The sequence below is a fragment of the Maylandia zebra genome, linkage group LG22, assembly GCF_041146795.1.
Source record: "Maylandia zebra isolate NMK-2024a linkage group LG22, Mzebra_GT3a, whole genome shotgun sequence".
NCBI classification, from domain to species: Eukaryota; Metazoa; Chordata; class Actinopteri; order Cichliformes; family Cichlidae; genus Maylandia; species Maylandia zebra.
The window spans coordinates 9524510-9540803 of NC_135187.1; the positions used below are offsets into that span (position 1 = coordinate 9524510).

The 16294-nt window shown below is 40.4% G+C and overlaps 2 protein-coding genes and 1 long non-coding RNA gene across 3 annotated transcripts; all 3 read left to right on the forward strand.

Moving 5' to 3' along the window:
• Positions 1-404: 404 nt before the first annotated feature.
• LOC112429955 (XK-related protein 8-like) lies at positions 405-4772 on the forward strand. Its single transcript, XM_024802013.2, has 3 exons — positions 405-1018; positions 1999-2186; positions 2271-4772. Exons 1-3 carry the CDS (start codon positions 693-695, stop codon positions 3020-3022), a joined length of 1266 nt encoding a protein of 421 aa, XP_024657781.2. The 5' UTR covers positions 405-692; the 3' UTR covers positions 3023-4772.
• A 95-nt stretch (positions 4773-4867) lies between these two features.
• On the forward strand, positions 4868-10390 carry LOC106675126 (XK-related protein 8). Its single transcript, XM_024798476.2, has 3 exons — positions 4868-5564; positions 5947-6137; positions 7817-10390. Exons 1-3 carry the CDS (start codon positions 5257-5259, stop codon positions 8539-8541), a joined length of 1224 nt encoding a protein of 407 aa, XP_024654244.2. The 5' UTR covers positions 4868-5256; the 3' UTR covers positions 8542-10390.
• A 246-nt stretch (positions 10391-10636) lies between these two features.
• Positions 10637-12869, forward strand: LOC112430135 (uncharacterized). The gene is made up of 3 exons (XR_003021931.2): positions 10637-10766; positions 11552-11612; positions 12097-12869. It is a non-coding gene; the product is annotated as an uncharacterized LOC112430135 (long non-coding RNA).
• The last annotated feature ends 3425 nt before the right edge of the window (positions 12870-16294 follow it).

Sequence of the window (16294 nt, forward strand, 5' to 3'; positions counted from 1 at the left end):
CTGTGTGTGACTATTCAGATCACTGTGTATGTAATCGGATTTCTAAGTACGCAAATAAATCCACAAGCATACACAGCTATGACAAGCTTTGTTTAAAACACTGAAACTATCGGGTGCAATTCACGCAAAGGTACAACAGTGGGAGATCGGCCAGTTAAGGATTTGCGACAAGACGCACTCCTTGATGGCACCGGACTACAAACAACAAATAGACATTAAAAGCGTAGTTAAACAACTACAGAAACTTTGTGAGAGTGTATAAGAAACAAGTATTTTTTGTGGCCCAAGAGTACTGCAATTAGGAGGCCGTTGCTGGAAATTCTCTGAAACTGCTAGCCTCATGCCTGAAATAAAAATGGCGAATGTCGGAAAGCGGTGCTCTGACTGTTGTGATGCGTTTAAAACCTGCATGAGCCGCGGTGGGCGTGGCCAACAATCACACAAACACACCCGTTCTTCTCTTTGGAAGTATTTTTTAGTTTTTAAACGTAATTTATTTGTCTTGGGGCGTAACATTAATTTACTGGAGCTCAAAATGTCAAACCCTCTGCAACCTCTCTTCATCGTGGTGAAGAAGACTGTGGAGCCACTTTGGGAGGAACATAACGGTACACGACGTTAGCTGAAGGTTAGCTTCTCAGAAACAGGTAGCTCGAGTGGACAGCTAGCTGCTGAGAGAGGGAGGCTCAGCCATGGAGCGCGGAACTTTTTCAAAGTACTCCTGGACCGACTTCGTCTTCTCCGTGATCGGAGTGTGCACTTTTCTCGTAGACTGGGGCTCCGATGTTTGGGTGGCCACTGAGTTTTACTGCCGAGGAGACTTCTTCTGGTTCGGAGTCCTGGTTGGCCTCATGGTCCTGTCGTCCGTCGTGGTCCAGATGTTCAGCTGGTTCTGGTTCAAGTACGACCGAGAGCTGCCGGGCTTCAGCGAACACACTGGGGCGAAAAGCGTGCTCTTCGGGGACAGAGTGAAGTTGTCTTGCCTGCTGCATGTTCTACAACTGGGCTTCCTCTTTAGGTAAACCCGCAGGTGCTTTAACGCAGAGTTCCCAACTCTCAGCTGTCACCGTAAGGAGAAGACTAAATGGCAGGATTTTATGGAAGTGTGGCAAGGTTAAAGCAGTTTTATTTTAGCTTTAACACTAGGTTTTTCATGTTTGAACAGCAACAGTGCACAGTCCATAAATTTAAAACTGAAATAAAATTGTAATTTGATAAACATCGGGGTAATGCAGCTGCTTGATTGTTCGGATGCGCGTCTTCTCCTTTTGAGTTTAAGACTCGTATTAAAACATATTTATTTGCTGAAGCCTCTGGCACCTTTTGAAAGGTTGGCTCCATTTTTCTGTTTTCTCTAATTCTCTATTTTTTTTTAATGTTTGATTTTATTTTCTGTTTATGCTATTTTATATGTACAGCACTTTGTGAACCCCGGTTTATTTTAAAGTACTTTATGAATAAAGGTGTTATGGTATAGTAGTACCTGTTTTGAACATTTTAAAGTTTGGCAATGATAAATAAACTCAGGGTGCTAATAATTTAAAACAGTAAAACATCCCGGGTTTTAGCTTTAGGAACTAAGTAAATGTAAAACACATCTGTTAAGTGTTAGTAAGGTCATTTCATGTAATCACTCCGAATTCATCACTGAATCTGTTTCTCAATAAGTGTTTCAACAGCTAAGGCCTCTGCCTGTTTGTTGTGAAAGTTTCCTTAGCATAGTTTTTTCACTTTCTTTATTTTTTAATCAAAAATGAAACCATATATTTTTCTTTAAAACACCTCAAGCCATGTACAAATGTCAGTGTCAGGTGTGGTAAGTTGTAAATCCAGTAAGTCTGAGCACAACTGACTGCATAAAAATGAATTAATGAGGTATGAAAAGCTCAGTCACACTGTTTTTGACCTCTCCTAATGAATCACACCCGATTATTTCCATGAGTTTGGTTTGTTCATTGCTGTGTCATTTTCTCACGCTGCTCTCCCATCCGCACTCAGACACATCTCCGCCATACGTCAGGGCTTTAGAGTCTGGTGGAGGAAAGAGGAAGGGTCAGAGTATGCCGTTTACCTGACACATGACCTGAGCATGCTCCGTCTTATCGAGACCTTCTGTGAGAGCGCACCTCAGCTCACCCTGATGATCCACGTCATACTTCGCACCAACAAGGCCAGGACAGTTCAGTGTGAGTTCTCTCTCTGTGAACAGCAAGCAAACATCACAGTTGTGCACTTGTTCACTTCCTCTTGGTTTGACTTCTGTTTTTCAGTTGTAAGTATTGCTGCTTCAACCACCTCCATAGCCTGGATGGTAGTGGATTACCACCGCTGCCTGCGTGCCTTCCTCATAGAGAAAGCCAAGCAGGGATGGGGGTCCTCCTTAATCTATTTCCTGTGGAATCTGCTGCTAATCGCTCCACGGGTGGTGGCACTCGCCCTGTTCTCCTCTGTCCTTCCTGGATACATCGCCGCCCATTTTCTGATGCTGTGGTTCGTCTTTGTGCTGTGGGCGTGGCAACAGAGGACAAACTTCATGGACAGCGTGGGTGGGGAGTGGCTGTACCGGTCCACCGTGGGGCTCATCTGGTACTTCAGCTGGTTTAACGTGGCTGAGGGTCAGACCCGTGGCAGGAGTCTAATCTACCATTCCTTCATGACCATAGATGGGGTGATCCTGCTGGTGACCTGGTGGTGCTACAGAGACCTGGTCCAGACTGATGCGTTCGTCCTCCCACTTCTCATCTCTCTACCTCTCACTTACCTCCTGGGGCTGCTTTTTAAAACTCTGTACTACTGCTGTTTCCACCCTAAACTGTGGAGACCTCTGGGGAGGGAGCCCGGACTGCCCAGTGATCTGCCTGATGCAGAAGTGTCCTTTAGAGACTTTTCCATCCAGGACAGCACCCCGTCCTCTACACTTGTCAACAAACGCATGGCCTGCCACGCCACTAATTTTTACACAGATCAAAGAGTCCTCCGAAACCCTCACGGCACAAACGGTGCCGAGCCCCCTCATCTGTGATGTTTGGCTTTTTACTGAATGAAGCATCTGTTTCTGTTTCTCAGATTTGTGCTGCAGTTTTTTTCTGCAGGCTTAGTGCACTAAAATAGTTTTCCAATGTGCACTAAAACTCTGAAGTTTTCCCAGCCAAAGTGCACTTAAGAACATAAATGATTGACAAATTAAGATCAGACATTAGCTGGTCTCCAACTTGTAGCTTCATAGTCCAATGTGCACATAGGACAATATCACCTCTGCAAATGCGAATATTCCCACTAGTGCAAACATGTCTGAAGTGAACCATTCCCTTCTGTGGCTTCAAAGTACAGATTCTAAAATCGTACATGAAACAAGAAACTTGCAATAATAAACTTGTATTTACACTAAGTGTACTTTTACATTCAAGCATAAACATACAGACAGTGTTTATATTGTAATAAAGGGGATTTCTGGATACATTTTTAACTGAAGTGTCAAATGAAATACCTGATGAGCACTCAGCTCAGTCCAGTGTTTACACAAAGATGCTCCCACAGTGGCTTCTTACAACCACAAATACTGTACTGTAACTATACAAACACTAGTCAGCCACAACATTAACACCACTTGCCTAATTATGTGCCTCATGCTGTCAAAGCCTCTCAGACCTGCTGGGTTACCAACACAGGAGCTGTGAGAGCGTTTGATGGTTGGTAGGTTTATGGGTGTTCTCAGCAAATACAAAATCTGCTAAAGGTTTTAGTGTTGTGGCTAATGTATAAATTACGTTAGAAAAAAAATTGCATACAGCTTTAATTTTTCATTCTGTTTGAAGCAGGAATAGTTTCATAAGCTAAACCAAATCTGTTTGTGTGCTTTTTAATTGTGTTTTATTACTCCCGCCTGTTAGTAGCCTAAATATTACTGTTAAGTGTGAGCAGAAAGACAGTTTTTCTATATAGGTGTTATAGTTCAGTTCACTTTAGGATTTCTAGAAATAGATTTAGAATAGAATTGTATTTATTCAATATGTAATTATAAAAACTAAGCTATAAATGGTTTAATAAAGAGACTTGGTTAAAGAGTAAAATAAAAACCGCAATCTTACATTTGTACATTGTTTCTAGTGGGTTTTCTTTTTTACTAAAAGTGTGGGAGATCTGGATTTTCCCTCTAAATTGGAATTTGTTTTTGAAACACTGCAAAACTTGTTTCTGAGGTTTTAAATTACCTTTGTTGTCGTGTGTGTGTTTTATTTTATCTTGTTAGAGTTGCTGCTGGAACCTTTTTGAATGTAAATTTCACTGTAAGTTCGTTCGTTCATAGTTTCTTTTCAAAAGCTGGTCAAGTGTTTTAAATCCACTAGCTTGGTTTCTACTTTTTTCTTTTGTGTTGTAAAGCAAGTTCAGCTAACCTGCTGATTTGTCACAGACACGAATGTTTTAGATATTTCTCTGCATCTAGCTGCCAAATCTAGTGTTATTGTCGCTCATCCATCCACTATCTGTTTAGCTTGTTCAAATATGTCATGTGCCAAGATACTTTTACTTTAGTATACATACAGAGCTGAAAGCACATCCATCTCCCAGCTTTTTCAGTAAACCTGCCTCCACATCATCATTTACATCATTTACAATATGTTGAAACTCTGTTCTGTAAAAGAGTTGATAGTGTTTGGAGCCACTTTTTGGCATGCTGTCAGCTGGTATGAAAGGTTAAGGGGATTACTTCCTTTTAAACCTTTACCTCATCTGTCCCGTGCAATTATTAAAGTAGTACCTAAGTTAAGTCACTTCTTTTTGTTTTTGTGTCTTTCTGCAAACTCAGATTACGAGCATCCGCACATCTTTTTACTGTAAGTCATTGGCTTACAGTAAAAAGATCTGGGCTTCCCCTTTAGGTAAACCAGCGGGTGCATTAATGCAGTGCTCCCACCTCACAGCTGTCAACCTGTGCCAGGTAAGGAGAAGACTAAAGGGCAGGAGTTCTGGATGATGCTTAAAATATCCAGAAAGGAATTTCAGTTTCAGTCTTTCTGAAAGTCATCCAAATACGATGTTTACTGTTAACGGGATATTCGCCAGCAGGAGGTGTGTATGTGTGTGAATTAACACAATGTGCCTTTAAGATAAGTTTCAGGACACGGGCTGGTTGGTAGGAGGGGTTTTGAAACTCTCAAATCTTGAGTTTACTTTCGTTATCTGTCTATATAAGTTGTCTTTCAGCTCATGCATCACATGCAGCTGTGTTAGAGGCACGCAGAGAGACGGGTGAACATGTCAGGCACTCAGGCTAACTTTAAATACTCCTGCTGGGACTTCCTCTTCACTTGTGTGGGCCTGCCGCTGTACCTGGTTGACATAGGGCTGGATATATGGACCGCTGTGTCCTTCTATAAGGAAAAGGCCTACGTGTGCCTTGCTGTTCTGCTGTTTCTGCTCCTGGTCTCGTCACTGCTCACTCAGGCTTACAGCTGGCTTTGGTATAGCTATGACAAGTTCAGGATGAAGACAAAGGTCGAGGGCTGGCCTACCAAGAGGCTGCTCAAACTGTTGCATGTTTTCCAGCTGGGCATCTACTTCAGGTAGTATTAAATTAATAAAGCGTGTTTAAAGTGCCTGTAGTGCAAGAACTCCATCAGGTTTGTGCATTAAACCACAAGAGTACAGATTTCATCATCTGTAGTGCTGTGGTTCTGTCAGTTTCATTTTATTTTATTTTTGAACTATTATGTGAAAATCAACATTTATAACTTCCCGAATTCCCGAGTCATGCTTTAATTTTCTCTGTTTCACAAGATAAGCTACATTTTGTTTTCTTTCCTTCACTGTGTGTCGGGCAAACTGATTTTATTTGCTCACTTGCTTCCATAAGAAGAATGCTTTCAGGAAAATTCAACTAGGTGTGTTTGACATTTGGATTTGCTTTACCTGGTTGTGACTCATTTATTATATTTTGGCTCTCAGGCACGCAGGAGTCCTGGAAAAGGCTGTAGAAAGCTTCCGCACAAAGCTCCCTGACCCTGAGAGTGTAGCTGTGTTTCTGAGCCAAGATCTGAGCATGTTGCGAATCGTAGAGACGTTTTCAGAGAGCGCCCCGCAGCTCACACTCATGCTCACCATCATTCTGCAGCAGGGCCATCTGGATCCTGTTACAGGTACAGTTTATTACTCGAGTTAAAGTCATGTATGTTTTGGGCAGAAATAGTGACACTGTAAAATAAATTCTTAATGAAAAACTAAATGGGGTGGCTCATTGCTACTTTAAAGTAAGTTTAAAGTCTTCAGATTATTAAAGATCAGCTCACCCATATTCACTTCAACTAAATCGAAGTATTTTTATGCTAGCAGTGTACTTTCTTAGACATAGAGTATGCACTTTTTGTACACAGTACAAATACAATATGCACAATACAAAAGTATTCAGCCACAGATCTTTGATCTCAGTGCCACCGTGTACAAAATAATTAAGGTAGCTAGCCACGCAGTCAAAAACATTTTTAAAAGAATGCTTTGTTCTAAAGAGCTCACTCAATTCAAGTGTGGTGCTGTAATATGAAGCCATAGTTCAGTAACCATTCAGTTTGTGAAATGTCTCCCCTCCCAGATATTCCTTTATCATCTGTAAGTGAAATTACTCCAACCTCAGTGTTTAGGAACCTCAGTAACCTGGACAGGAAGTGGCAGACCACATAAAGTTACACAACAGGGTCACCACGTGCTGAAACATTTGCCAGCGCTCGGCTAAAAGATTTAAAAACAAAGCCATGTTTATTGTACTTACATGTTTTTGTTTAAAGTATTATTCCTGATTAATTTCTGCCACATGCACAAAAAACTGATAAGAGTGAGAGACCAAAAACATGTATTTGGCCTAGAACGATTAGCCTAATCCAAACAAATACAGACACATGTTCTTCTGTGCCACAGTTTAAAAAAAAAAACTTTTTAAAAAAAGTAATGTAATTTGTGTCCTTTGTAACTCCAGCTACCGATCACATGCATATCAAAAAATTTCTTGTGCAGGAAAATCCCTAACCATTAAAAGGAACAATGCTTGAAGAGGAACCCAAGACAGGTCATTGTCTTCCACATGACCCTCACAGAATCAGCTGATTTCCTTGTATAAGAACTCTGGTATATTTGTTGAAATCATGCAAAACTTTACCTTCATACTACGAATGCTTTGTGAGTTACAGGCTGGTGAAGTACATGGGAGTGGTTTTAAATGTGATGTTGTTGATCTTCGATAACTCTTAAATACAGGCGATATCCACGTGAATTATTCAGCGCTGAAAAACATGTTTGAGCTCAAATCAATTTTACACCCACTTCAAATGTTACAAATTGAAAGCAGATTTTTTTAAAATAACCACTAGTCTAATGGCATAAACCAGTGTTTCAATCACAAACCTGGACCAGTTTAATATCTGTGATGCTTGGGATGCATGGGATCCTTGTTCTTTTTCCTGATCATTCAGTTGGGAAAACTTAACAAAATGCTTTTTAGGTTATTTTTATGTGAGTGATGGGGCCTGATCCAAACAGTTCTACCATATCAAAGGTCTGATTTTTATCTGCATTTTGAAGCCAACATTTTCAAATGTGTTTTTTCAGACCTAAAATTTTCATATGTGACTCTGTTGAAAACTGAGGCCTATGCTAGACTTTTGCACTTTTGCACAACCTGAACCTAGAATTTCTCTAAATATACCAAAGTTACGATACATTAAAAGTCTGCTGATTCTGGGACCAGTTTGCTTGTCTTTATGTGGAGTGGCACACTTCACAACATTTCTCTTTGCTTGTTCTGACGCTGCCTCTCGTTCTCCCTCAGTTCTAAAAGCCGTCGGCTCAGCCTCAGCTATCGCCTGCACTGTGACGACCTACCATCGCTCGCTGCGCTCCTTCCTGCCTGCCAAAGAAAACCAGAAGATATCCTCATCAGTCATCTACTTCATCTGGAACCTGGTTCTCATCTCTTCTCGTCTCACTGCTCTCGCTCTTTTCGCCTCCGTGCTGCCCTGCTTCATCTTTGCCCACTTCATCTGCTCTTGGTTGGTTTTATTCTTCTTCGCTTGGCGATCCAAGACGGACTTCATGGATAGTCCTTGTGGAGAATGGCTTTATCGAGCTACTGTTGGCATCATTTGGTATTTCGACTGGTTTAATGTGGCCGAGGGGAAGACGCGGTACAGGACTGCGCTCTATCACGGGTATATACTGACTGATATTTGCATCCTCTGTGCTGTGTGGTGCTGGAAGATGAGCACAGATCCTCCTGATTTTGTGATAGAGCCCACGTACGCTTTAATCACAGCTGCCTGTGTTATTGCAGTTTACGTCCTCGGTCTAATACTTAAAATTATTTATTATAAAGTCTTCCATCCAAACCCTGACAAAGATGAGCTTAAAGGGGCCAGCACAGAGCAGCAACCTGAAGGTGAAGTGGGACTTTGTATGTTTGCAGCCGCAGCAAATGTGGCAGCTCATCATCCGCCCGCCCCATCAGCACACTGCAATAAAAGAATGAGGAAGCTGGCCGAGAACTTTTACTCCTGATGTGCACTTGATATCCACAGGACGACTAGAAAGAGACCGAGTCATGTAGAATGTTTTATTTGAGATCACTTGGCTGTGTTTTCTAGGACTCTGACCTTTTGTCTGATTTAGCCACAGATATAATGTCTCAAGGCATTACTCATCTTAATGTGGAGATGAATTTGAATATGCACTTTCTGCTGTGTATTAAATCATTTCACTGTGTGTCAAACCATTTCATCATATCAGTCGTAAATTAAAGGGTAAATGAGGTGGAAAATGAGAGGCTTTAATTATTAAATCTGTATTAAATAATTGTTGTTTACATGTGAAGAGACCCCTTTTCAAAGGCTATTTCACTGGATCATCTTTTCTAAAGAATGTAACAGGTTAAAATTATTGTCAGCAGTGACTGAGTCTGCCATCCCTCCTTCCAGACAAGAAGGTTTCTACGAATGTCCACGTAATCAGTCTCACTGTGCTTAGCACTGGATTAAGTTGCTGCTACCATAAACTGAGCAGGCGTGTCAACAAAAAAATAGATATTTATAGCATTTTTTCCTCTTCACACAGTTAGCTGGTAGATGGCAGGCGTCTGACTGTGGGGTAACCTGCTGTATATGTCTTGTTGCCACATCAACATGTGGACATGCAATGAAAATATTCCTTACCCATGTGAGTAAAGGGGCTCTGTAGCTTCATGATTAGTGTGCGTTTGTTCTGGTTTTTCTTACTTCACTTTGATTTGTGCACGGCTGCAGGTGAGGCTGACACAGCGGAGCTCAATGAGCTCATCACACCTCCACTGCATATGACGTGTCGGGACCTGAGGTTGTGTTGTTGTGTGTGTGTGTGTGTGTGTGTGTTGTTACGAGTTCAAAAATTGGGGATGAACACAAGAGGAAAAACCACAATAACAACACTGGTCCGGCCGGGTTAAGTCAAACGATGATTTTAATGGTCACACATGTGGGAGATGGACACTGTATGCAGACAGCCTCAGATCTCAAAATGGTGGAGCATTGATCAAACTCTTATAGCCTCTGGTGCCCCCACCTTATCACAAAAGCCTAAACATTCACATGCTTTCTCTCACACGGCGCCTAAGCTACGACCTTGGCTCCCTGTTTATCTGCTCCTGCTGAGATGGGGCAGAAAACTCCAGCATGTTCTGTTCTCTTCTAATCAGACAAATAAGGCGATGACTCTGCAAACAGTATTTCTTATAACATCATAAAACAATATCATTCATCCACAATAAATCAGCAGTCTAATGTAATGCAAATCAGTTTAACTAATGCAATAGTTATCAGCTTCTTCTAATTCAGGAGAATAATGCAAACTAAGACTACATAATAATTCACAATCTTTAATTAGGGGCATAACATGGCATAAAATAATATTATAATCTGACAGTGTGTGTGTGTGTGTGTGTGTGTGTGTGTGTGTGTAGCCGGCAGCTGAAAAGCTCTGGCCGAGAGTTCCTGGACATCCAAGCCAAATGTTTATCACTTGAAGAATCAGACTCCTTTTGAACATTATGTTGATGCTAAATATGTAAACATGGTGTCTGTATATATACAGCAGAACTGCTGCTCATGTGTCAAGATGATAAGCGAGCATCCGGCAGTGACAGGAAGTACCTGCTGGGAAGACGAAGACAATGTTCTTTTTAAACTGTGTTAAAAGTTATTGTGGTTTTGATCTGACCTATGTATGAAATGGATCTGACGTTGAGGGGGCGTCATTAAATTTAAGCCCTGATGGTATAAAATATATGTTTATGCTTTGATTAAGTCGAAGATCATCAATTGCTGTCTGCGTATGCAGTGATCTTCCCACGCGTGCATTAAATCATTGTTTGACTTCACCCGGCCGGATCAGTGTGGTTATTCTTCGATTTACCTCTTGTACCCTTCACTGAAAAAAGTCTAACATGCAGTCATTCATTCAATCTAATAAGTGCCATTCAAAACAGAATAAAATCATTGATTTGATTGTGAAACCCTTTCTTTTTGCATTTTAAAATACCACTTTTGATTTGGATGAAACTAAATATCTGTACAAAGGACACAACGCAAAGTTTTTGATTTCTTTTCATGTTGAACAGATAATATCTTTAATTTGAGTCAAAGTGATTTGCACTTGAACACGCCCACCAGAAATAGACCGGGACCCATTTTTATTCTGCATGGCTGCTGGAAACATCGTGTCACATCTTTGATTAATTTCATCTGAAAATAAACGTAAGTAAAGCCAAGTGTGTTACAAAAGCTTTTATAATTTGTATTGCCAAAATTGCAGAAAATAACCCCATTTAAGCTGGGTCGACAGCCACCCCTAATTTTTGCATGATTGTAGCTGCTAGCTACAAGCTAGCTAGCTATCCGGCGCGACGTTAGAACTGGTTACCAGAAACCGACCATCACAGTCAGGAATGCAAGTTAGGCAAAAAGCCGTTTTTTACCAGTATACTAACTAGCTAGCGTTACCACGATGCATCGGTGGTGGATACAGCTAGCTAGCATAAGTTCATAGTTCATAACATTCATAGTATAACTCCGTGCTCCGCTTCGTTTGAATTTTTCTGGTGAGCGCGCGGTTTCTAGACACAAGCTTGTGTTTGTGCGCGCACGTTTGTCTCTGTCTCTCTTCATATAAATATCTGTGTGTTATGTGTGTGTACACCGAGCGCAAAAGATAATTATTAATGTGCATGATTTAGAGACAGAAATAACACGCCAGCATATAAGATCAATGACATAAGACTAATTCCTTCAATTGACTTTCAGGAGCGGCTCGGAAAAATGTGCATTTTCTGAAGAAATTTTAATTTTAACAGCATTAAATTGACCCTATGCCAAACTTAGTTGCTAATGGCTGGTCTGTAGACTGTTTGGTAAACCTAAATAAAATTATAGTACTAGCTTTTTATAAGGATGTGTATGTCATGTTACGTATTTCTTGGTTTTTCTATGTTATGTGTTTTATAGAGAAGTAACATTATTCTTTTTTTTCTGTATGCTTTCAGAACCACAGATCGCTCCATCCATTCCATGGCTGAAGCATACATTTTCATTTAATCTGAACAGGTATCATTTTGCATTTACACTGCACATCCTTTTTAAACATTTCATAATAATCTAGACTCTCCCTCATTATCCTCTCATTCACCTTGCTGATGTGTTGAGGACTTGATAAAAGAATACATGGTATGTCCATATCTGTTCTGTCTCTACATGAGATGCAGTCTCTTGATGTAAATTTGACAACTCTGCTATTAAATGCAATGATTAATGTAGGACAGCAACGATTAATCAACTCATCAAGTTAATATCTTAGGGTTCTGTATTGTTTTCTTTTTTTTCTTGGGCTTTGTGGAACATTTATGAAAATTTTCCACCATTGATTTAATTTAATGATTATGCAATTCACAATCTGATTAGTCAAATAATTGTTCTAATAGTCTGTGACCAAACAACTATCAAAATAGTAGTTTATTATGGTCAAAGATTTATCAGGTGTGCCAGACTTCAGTTCTTCACTTGTACATTTTGTTCCATATTTTACCTCAAGATATCCCAGAAAGATGAAGCTGAGGAAGAGCTGCAGAGTAACCACCATGGCACTCTTCATCTTCAGGGACAACTCAAGCCTCCTACATCAGCGTCGAGACATCGGGATAATCATTGATGGTGTGGAAGTCCTGAATGAGTTGCCTTCTGTGGCAGCTGGAGTGGCAATGGACTTTGGACTCTGTTATGCTCTTAAAATGGAATATCCACGAGGATTCAGGTTCACCTTTGAGGCTCTTCAAAAGATTATGATGGAGCTTGACTTTAACAAGATGACCTCTAAGATTCGCAAACTTAATTGTGAACTTAACACTGCACAGTAGTGTGTTTGCATGCATGTGTGGATGTGTATGTGCACATGCATGTGCATGTGTGCTTGGTTATTTTCTTGGTTGGCCTGCAGTGGTATTCTACATTCAAAAATTATAAGAACACCCATTTGAAAGGGAGATTTAAGTTGATTTCATTGATACATGTGTAGATTTTTTTTTTACATTGTACAGGCACAGTGCACATATAAACATTTTTGAGTACTTGCAAATTGGTTTAAAAAGAGTTTTTATAATGGTTTTATGCCAGTTTTAGACAGGTTGCAGGTTTTATACTGGTTTTCAAAAGGTTGCAGGTTTTATAAAACAAACATTTCTCTAATCATTTCTGTCGTAGCACTAAATCTGTATATTACTAATCCTCTCTATTGATTATAGTTAAAATGGTTTGGAACAATAAATAATTTTGAAATAATTGGTTGGCCAACTGTCTTGTTTTTTATAGGAAATGCAGAGCATTTTTGAACTGAAATAAAATGAAATGTAAAAAATATAGTTTGAATATATGTAAATCAATTACCTGGCTTCAACACAAACATATTAGTTCATGTTAATTTGGTTCGATGTGAATACATTAGGTTGGTTAAATTTCAATATATTAGCTTGGTTCAATAATTAAAATATGGTTCTATGTAAAAAAATCAATTTGGATCAATGCAAAATTTAAAGTTTCAGTCAAGTCTAGTAATATTGTTTATATCAACATAAAAGTATCAGGTCAAATCAAGTGACTCAATTTGGATTCTCTGAAGCCAAATATTTTGGATGTGACAATTGGACATCATTTTTTTAAATTTGAATAGGGTTATTCTTTTTACAGTGTAAATTTGCTAAGAATGTAATATAAGATTAGAATAGTGTTTATTTGTCTGCTTATTTATAAGGAACTCCATTAGCTTCCACAACAGTGGTTGCTAGTCTTCCTGGGGCCTAAGCCATCAAATACATCCATCCATTCGCTTCCGCTTATCCTTTTTCAGGGTCGCGGGGGGCGCTGGAGCCTATCCCAGCTGTCATAGGGCGAGAGGCGGGGTACACCCGGGACAGGTCGCCAGTCTGTCGCAGGGCTAACACACAGGGACAGACAACCATTCGCACTCACTTCCATTCGCACCTAGTGACAATTTGGATTATCCAATTAACCTATCCCCACTAAGTGCATGTCTTTGGACGGTGGGAGGAAGCCGGAGTACCCGGAGGGAACCCACGCAAACACGGGGAGAACATGCAAACTCCACACAGAAAGACCCCGGTCTGATGTTGGAATTGAACTCAGGACCTTCTTTCTGTGAGGCAACAGTGCTAACCACCGTGCCACCGTGCTGCCCAATCAATTAAAATATTACACAATAAAGTGGATGCAAAATATCCACAATTTGGCTCTTACATCCACAGTGAGATTTTACAATTGTGAAAATATAAGCATATAAATATCAATAACGCTGAGGCAAAACACACCAATAATGTTGTTTAGATATTCTACTCTCCATGTTCCAGATCCCCAGAATTGATATTTTCACCGAATGGTCTTTTCTGTCTGCCAGTGTGTCATGCAGGTTTCAAGATTAATAAGCGCTGACACTCAACCTGACAAAGTGTGAATTTGCCAAGGCCACTGTAACATACTTGAGCAGGGAAGTGGGACGTGGTCAGGTGCGGCCCCTTAGCACCAAAGTGGTGGCGATTAATGAATATCCCACACCTAAACAAAGGACTTGAACTGTGCAGATTCCTGGGAATGGTAGGTTATTACAGGAACTTCTGCAAAAACTTCTCCTCCATAGTCCAGCCATTAACTGATCTACTTAGTCCAAAAGTGGATTTTATATGAAAGTGCAAAATTCCTCCTCTGCCACACCCCTGGCTGTAATCTAAAGCACAGCGTTAACATAACTTTATGGCAGGTCAGGTACTACCATAAACAAGGTATAGCGTCACATCAGCAGTGACAACATCAGTGACATCGCTTCACGTCCTTTATAAGATTTTGTTTTCCTGATGTGTCATGATTTTTAGTATTCCCCAAAATCCGTAATTAGTAATAAGCTGTTGAAAAATAAAAAGATCACCTTAAAAAAACCTAGTACACATATTCTCTGTGTTTTAATTTGATGCAGGATGAAAGCAAACATGTCACACTGATGTGTTACAGCATTTTTCTTTTTTTAAATGAGTGAAGTTATCAAACCAGAAGCCAAGAGGCTTGATGTTGTGTCCAGTCCTACTGGATCCCTACTGTCTGTTTAACGAGCAGGCTGTGAAGTATTAACAGCTCAATGTTGCTCTTTTTTTTGGCACCTGTTAGATGTTTAGTAATGATGCTGGATTCGTGATTCCTTGCAAGCTTTGTTTACTATGTAACTGAGAGACATTAGATGCAAGCAGCTTGACTCCCGGGGGCGGGTCTAGCGTTAGACGTTTTCTCACTGGCTGCGTGCGCAGAGTATTACTTTGAACAGGAATAGGAAACAAGCATTAATGAACAATACTAATCAGATGTTCTACAGCACCTGAAACATTTGAACAAGCTAAACAAACCCTGGATGACTGAATAAAATTAGCACTAAATCTGGTACTTGAACACAGTGAAATCTCTTCATTTCTAACATATTTATGGCTGTGATGAACACGCAGCGCTCTGAAAATGGGCTTAGGTTAAATTTAGAAGAGGGATGAATTAAAATTTAAAAATAAACAAAAACACATTTCAAATTAATGTATGAATTTAACTGACAAATTCTGAGAGCCTGTGGGCGGGACCTATTTTCAATGGGCGGGACCTATTTTCAAACATCAAAGCAAAGAGAATGAGGCCATGACATCACAGTCACCAAAATTCTATAAATAGGGGTGAAACAGCACACTGGTCAAGCACGTTTCTTACTTACAGTCACGAGCGATTCACTAGACGAACTTTTGTTCTGCTACAGCCAACTTCAAACCCTGATTCACATTTGATTATCGAATTCACATCTGAATATCTTATTTAGTGTAACACGCTAAATTTGTTTCAAAGTTAAATATCAAAAATGAGCAATCAGGAAGGAAAACCAGAATTTGTCTTCACTCTGCCAAAGAGTGCACTCGACAACCTCATGCTGGTTAGGAAAGCCTTGCAAAACTCTCTGACTGAAAACAAACTTTTAAAAGAGGGTGAAAGTAGAGCCAGACAGCAAATCAAACAGATGATGACTCAAATTTCAAACATGCGCACCAAGCTGGAGCTGTATGAGAACCAAGCTGCAGGAGTCACTGACGAATCAGTGTCGCGCAAACCGCAGGTGAGCAGCGCCACCAAAGAAAAAGAGCAACAGACGTGTTCAGATCAGGAAAAGGTCAGCAACCTTGACCTTGAGATGAACTGTCTGAAAGAGCAGCTTCAGCAGAGGGACAACGAAATCCTGATGCTGAAACAGGAGAAGGACACTCTGTCTGCCAAGTTCACGCAGCTCCAGAAACATGAAAGAGATCTGAAAGAAACTATGTGGAATGCTCTGTGGAAAGAACAAACACTGAGAGAGAATCTGGAGCAGGAGAAAAAAGTCCTGGAGGAACAAAATAAGAAACTCCTGGAAGAACAGAAAGTGGTGAAGGACACAACAGAAGAAGTCAAAGAGGCCATCACAAAATGTCAGCATGCAGAGAAAGAAGAGAAAGAACTGGAGGAGGACAAGAAAGCTCTGCAGCCACAGAGTGAGGACTCCAGCGAGATTAAAGAAAGTCAGGCAGAGACAAACATACCAGAAATGCAGACAGGACTGGACACGCAGAGAAAAGAATTAGTAGAGTCTCAGACTGAAACACAGGAGACGGCAACCCCAGAGTCGTCCTCATCTGATTGTCTGAGTGGGGAAAAGTTGTGTGTCAACA